The sequence below is a fragment of the Tiliqua scincoides genome, chromosome 2 (assembly GCF_035046505.1).
Source record: "Tiliqua scincoides isolate rTilSci1 chromosome 2, rTilSci1.hap2, whole genome shotgun sequence".
NCBI classification, from domain to species: domain Eukaryota; kingdom Metazoa; phylum Chordata; class Lepidosauria; order Squamata; family Scincidae; genus Tiliqua; species Tiliqua scincoides.
The window spans coordinates 8652230-8658229 of NC_089822.1; the positions used below are offsets into that span (position 1 = coordinate 8652230).

Here is a 6000-nt window from a genome sequence, read left to right on the forward strand (position 1 = left end):
GGTCCGGCAAACACTAGGACAATGTGTATTCCTTTCTTAAATCTACTCACTGTGAAACCCTGGCCTTTCCATTTTTGTCTGATTCAGCATGAATGAAACATGTCCAATTACACTGTCACAGAAAATAACTTCACTTGGCCTCTCAGAAGTCAACTGACTGCTAATACTGGTAGTTAAAAGCTTGCTGGCAGCAGCTGGCCTGAGGTTACTAAATTTCACATTCAGTTATAATCAGGGATGAAGATTTGTTTTAAAAAAATACAGCTACTTCAGAGTTATCGTAATGAATAAAACAGCCTGTAAAGTCTATCCATGCTCCTGATTAAATGCTCGTTAGGCTTCACAGGTCACAATCAGCCTGGTGCTTCACTGCTCCCTCAACAGTACAATGTCAGCTTATTGTATTCGTAGACAAACAAAAAAAAGGACAGATGGGAGACTAGCTTTGGGGGGGAGGCAACAGCAGCACCAGGAAAGTATTGGACAGCTGACCCTACTGGTTGTAAATGAAAAAAACTGAGAAATAAGTGGCACACATTCATTCAATGTGCTTAGGGGACTTGGGAATATTTTACAATGTTCACAGCGACAGGACTCCAGAAGGGAAAAAAACTGCACCAATCAACAAATTGCCCCTAGAAAACCAGTGGAAAGAATACTTTTAGGGACGTTACAACCCCACACAAAATCTAGTTATGCCAGTGAGAGGGAAAAGTTGTTTAATTTCTTATATTCTACCACATCTATAAGTATACTGTTATCCAGAACGTTTTGCACATATGTTGCCATGTAGACCTGCCTAACTGTAACAAAGCAATATACTGCCCATAGCAAAGATCCACAAACCTTCCCCAGAAGTCTACAAAAGCATTCCACAAAAGGGCTTCACAGAGCCACAAAAAATGAAAGGGACTCTCATGGGTCACATCCTCTTTGTAGAAGCTGGAATTCTACCCAATACCATTAGAAAGTGGTACACTGACAGCACATTATATATGCCATTTCTATCCTGTCCTTTCTTCAAGGAGCTTGGAAGCAGCCCACACAAGGGTTACAGATTACCATTTCTATTCTCACAGTAAAGGTTGGCAACTCGTTAAGAGCACCCAGTGAGTGACATGGCTGAGCAGGAGTTTGAGCTCTGGTCTTTACTCCAAATCAAACAGTGCAAGCTCTTCAATTGGCTGTGGCCTCAAGGGACCCTCCATTCAGCTCTTTCTGCATGCTGGAACTAAGTCTACCAAGCATCCCAACCAATTCTTGTTTAACCTACTCTTGCCCTGGAGAAATGGAAATTCCACCACATCCCCAGGCAATCTGTTACAGTGCTCTGCAAATCTTTCTTACAGCACAAACCTAGGCATGCCTACTCAGAAGTAAATCTCACCGAATTCAGTGGGACTTGCTCCCAGAAAGGTGCATACAGGACTTCAGCCCTGGAAAGTCTTCCCAACAGCCAGACTAGATTTTTATCTCTTGAGACTGGAGCCCCCCTCCCCCTATGAAAGTGATATGCAATTCCACATGTGACAAGCTTTATTTTGCCTGATTCATCTCCTTCAAGCAACCCTTCCTTAAAGGCTTCTGATCCAACTTATTTCTTCCAAAGTAGGGCCATCTTCCTTAGTGGTAGCAACAGCCTGGTGCCCCAAGCTACAACCTCCTCAGGAAACACCCCACAGCACTAAAGTATTGTCTGTGAAAGCACAGTCACCAACATCTGCTCAAAGCTCCATGAAACATGTCCAGGCCTGCCTAGTGGCTTCCTGTATAAAGCATTTAAAAAGGCCCAGAACCTTTCTTTTCAGAACAACCCAAGGGCCTCCCTCCCTTTCTTTGCAGGACACAAAGCACCAACACCCTCCCATCTCATTTCTCCACCCCTAATGACCTGGAAATCCCTCCTCCCCTGCTATCCCTGCAGCACCTCTTCAACTAGGCAGGCAGACTAGCCAACCCTGTGAACCCACTCTTCCATGCTATATACCAGGGGTGGTTAAACTTGCTTAACATAAGAGACACATACTATAAACTTCAGATGTTTGAGAAGCTGCAATATTTAAGTAGCATTTAAGTTCTTAAATATGTTTACTCACCATGAACATTATGTATTAATTCAGTGGACTCTTCATACCTGGCATGTAACTGTAAAGCTTGAAAATTTATTTACCTTTTATATTAATCGTGATGCAAAAAGGAGCTCAATCAACATAGATGTGAGAGCCAGCACATTATGTCAAAGAGCTGCATGTGGCTCACAAGCCATAGTTCAGCCACCTTTGCAGTATACAGTATGTATACAAGACTGGCAATGCCCATTCCCCCACAAGCCCTTCAGCCTAGCTCACCCTAAAGTCTCCCATCAACCAAGCCCGCCCTCCTCCACGAGCTCCTCCACCAACCGCTCTAGCAATCATTCCTTCCCACTTCCACACCCCCAGCCATGACACCCCACACACCCCAATAGAGATCTGATGTCCTGCTCTCTCCCACCCACCCCCCACAATGTGGGGTGTCCTAGCTTGGGGGCACCATGTCATGCCCATTCCAATGACCCCTCTGTGCAGGCTGCTTCAGAAAGAACCTTCCCCCCCCCACACACTGTGGTTAAGAGTACACCCAGACAGCAGCCAAGCAGCTCCTCACACCCTCTCCTTTCCCAGGGCTTTGGAAATCAAGGCTGCAATCCTATGCACACTTTCCTGGCAGTAAACCCCACTGACTACAATGGGAATTACTTCTGAGTAAACATGCATAGGATTGGGTTCCTAAACTGCAATCCTATCCACACTTTCTTGGGAGTAAGCCCCATTGAACACAGTAGAACTTTCTTCTGAGTAGACATATGCTGCAGTCCTACCCACACTTTCCTAAAAATAAGCCCCATTGAACATAATAGGACTTCTAAGTAAGCATGCATATGATGCATTCCTATGCACACTTTCCTGGGAGTAAGCCCCATTGACTACAATGGGATTTACTTCTGAGCAGACATGAATAAGCTTAGGCTCCTAGTCAGCAATTCTAGCCACAGTTACCTGGGTGTAAGTCCCAATGAACACAGTGAGATTTACTTCTGAGTAGACATATATGGGCTTGGTGCTCCTAGCCTGCTATCCTATGTACACTTACCTGGGAGTAAGCCCCACTGATTACAATGGAATTTACTTCTAAGTAGACATACATAGGCTTGGGCTCCTAGTCTGCAATCCTACGCACTCTTACCTGGAAGTAAACCCTTCTGAACACGAAGGGATTTACTTCTGAGTAGGCATGCATAGCCTTGGGCTCCTAGCCTGCAATCCTATCCACAGTTACCTGGGAGTAAGTCCCGTTGATGACAACGGGATTTACTTCTGAGGAGCCGGGCACAGAAGTGGCTCCCAGGCTGCCACGACCCACACTTACCAGGGAGTAAGTCCCACTGAGGACAATGAGCCTTACTTCCGAGTAGCCAGCACAGGCCACCGCGCACTCACCCTGCCGGCCCACGATCTCGGCCACATGCTCGGAGCTGGGCACCGGGACGCACTCGGTGGTGTTGACGCTCTTCCTCCGCAGCAGCGCCGCCTGCTCGCCGCTCAGCGCCGGCCCGGGGGGCCCCCCCGCCGCTGCCGCCGCCGCCCCCCCCGCGGCCGGCCCGTAGGCCTGCGAGAGCAGCGCCGCCATCACCCCCGGGCAGGGCGCGTCGTCGCCGGGCGCGAAGAGCGCCGCCACCTCGGGGGCCTCGAGGGCCGCGCCGGGCGGGGGCGGCAGGAGCGCGGCCAGCGCGGGGGGCGGCGCGGGGGGCGAGCGGTCCCCGGGCGGCGCCTCCAGCTCCAGCTCGAGCCCCGGGCCCGGCCCCGGGCCGCCCCCCTCCGCGCCCGGCTCCTCCCGCAGGCCCAGCGCGGCCAGGCGCTCGCCCAGCGGCGGGGGCTCCTCGGGGGCGCGGCTCGGCATGGCCGGCGAGGGGGGCGCGGGCGCCTCAGCGCCTCCTTTGTTCCATGGCTGCTGCAGCTGCTGCGGCGGCGGCTCCTCCCCCGCGCCGGCTCCGGCGGCCGCGGGCGGCGGCCCGGGCGGCTCCAGCCCCGCCCCGCGCGCTCCCGGCGGCGACTGGCTGCGAGGCCGCAGCGCGCGGCCCGGCTGGCTGCGAGGCGAGCGCGACGTCTGGCGGGCGGCGGCCTCCTCCTCTCGGCGGCTGCCCCGGCTCGGCCTGGCCTCGCGCGCCGCCTCTCGCAGGGCGGCCCAATCTGGCCTCCGGGCGCCCGGCCCGGGATTGTTGGGTCGCCGCGCGGATTGTGACGGGGCGCGGGGCGAAGCGGGGGGCGGCCGCCTCCTTGCGCTCTCGCGCCGGGGCAGCGGCGCCTCAGGCCCCCCCGGACCCTGCCCCCGCCCAGGCCCTCGGGCGCCGCCCCGGGTCTCCTCAGGAGTAGGCCCACGAGTCAGCGGGCCCTGCTCCCGGGACCCCAGCCCCAGCCCGCCCCAGGCACTCAGAGCCCCAAGCCTGTGCAAGCTTGGGAGCTCGGGAGCAAGCCCCACAAGAGCCAGTGGGCCCTCGGCCCGCCCTCAGAGCCCCAAGTCTACTCAGAAGTAAGCCCCACAAGCGTCAATGGGCGCTGCTCCCAGGTAAGTGTGCATGAGACTTCGTCCTCAGAGCCCAGCTCAGAGCCTCAGAACCCATGTCATGGAAGAATGTCCCATATTGCTCAGTGGACCTTGCTTCCTGGTAAGTGTGGATGGGACTGCAGCCTCAGCCCACCCTCAGGGACTCGAAGTCCCAAGCCTATGTATGACTACTCAGGAGTAAGCCCCATAAGAGTCAGTGGGCGTTGCTCCCAGGTAAGTGTGTGGATAGGACAGCAGCCTCAGCCTACCCTCAGGGACTCAGAGCCTGGAGTCTACTCAAGTGTGCATGAGACTTCATCCTCAGAGCCCAGACCTAGGCATGTCTACTCAGAAGTAAGTCCCATATTGCTCAATGGACCTTGCTTCCTGGTAAGTGTGGATTGGACTGCAGCCTCAGCCCACCCTCAGGGACTCAGAGCCTCAAGCCTATGCAAGTCTACTCAAAAGACCCATAATTTTCAGTGTGCCTTGCTCCCAGGTAAGTGTGTGGATAGGACACCAGCCCACCCTCAGGGACTCAGAGCTTCAAGCCTGTGCAAGTCTACTCAGGAGTAAGCCCCACAAGAGTCAATGCATCTTGCTTCCATCCTCAGCCTGGGGAACTCAGAGGTGTAAGTCTACTTAGAAGAACTCCTATAATAGTCAGTAGGCCTTGCTGCTAGAGAAGTGTGTAGGTAGGATTCTAGCCTCAGCCCACCCTCAGGGACTCGGAGCCCCAAGCCTATGCAAGTCTACTTAGAAGTAAGACCCACAAGAGTCAGTGGGCCTTGCTCCCAGGTAAGTGTGCATGGGACTGCAGCTTTAGAGCCCAGTTCTAGGCATGCCTACTCAGAAGTAGATCCCATAAGAGTCAGTGGGCCTAACTCCCAAGCAAGTATGTGGATTGGACTACAGTCTCATTCACAAGAGCTGTCCCACCCCTCCCCCCAGCCTGGGGGGAGGGAAGGCCAGAGACTGAGGGGAGGATGAAGCACTTGGAGGGGGGGAATAGGTCATAATTATGACAGCAGCACCTCAGGTTTCCCTCCTTAGGAAATGTCCACCTTTGGGGACTCAGAGCTCCTGGGTCTTGCTCCCAGGTAAATGTGCAGCCTCAGCCCACTCTCAGGGACTCAGAGCCCCAATGCTTGACATGTCTACTCAGAAGTAAGTCTCATTAGAGTCGATGAGGCTTACTCTTAGGAAAGTATGAATAGGATGGCAGCCTCATTCATAAGAACCCCTGTCATCTGAATGGGCATTCAGAGAGTGTCCAAGCTGGGGGGGGGGCAGCGTGGCGCAGCAGCGGGATGCTGTGGTCTTGACTGAAAACACACCCCAGTGAATAGGTGAGAGTGTTTACTTCCAAGTAACCATGCCGAGCAACACAAATTTGGTTTTCAATTATTTTTCCCA

The 6000-nt window shown here is 53.7% G+C and overlaps 1 protein-coding gene across 1 annotated transcript in view; it reads right to left on the reverse strand.

The window, feature by feature from the left end:
- The window catches only part of MEX3C (mex-3 RNA binding family member C), a 42116-nt gene extending 38177 nt beyond the window's left edge, over positions 1 to 3939 (reverse strand). Inside the window, exon 1 of the mRNA XM_066618028.1 lies at positions 3480 to 3939. Within this exon, the coding sequence (XP_066474125.1) occupies positions 3480 to 3939 (460 nt within the window). The remainder of the gene's footprint in view (positions 1 to 3479) is intronic.
- Positions 3940 to 6000: the final 2061 nt, after the last annotated feature.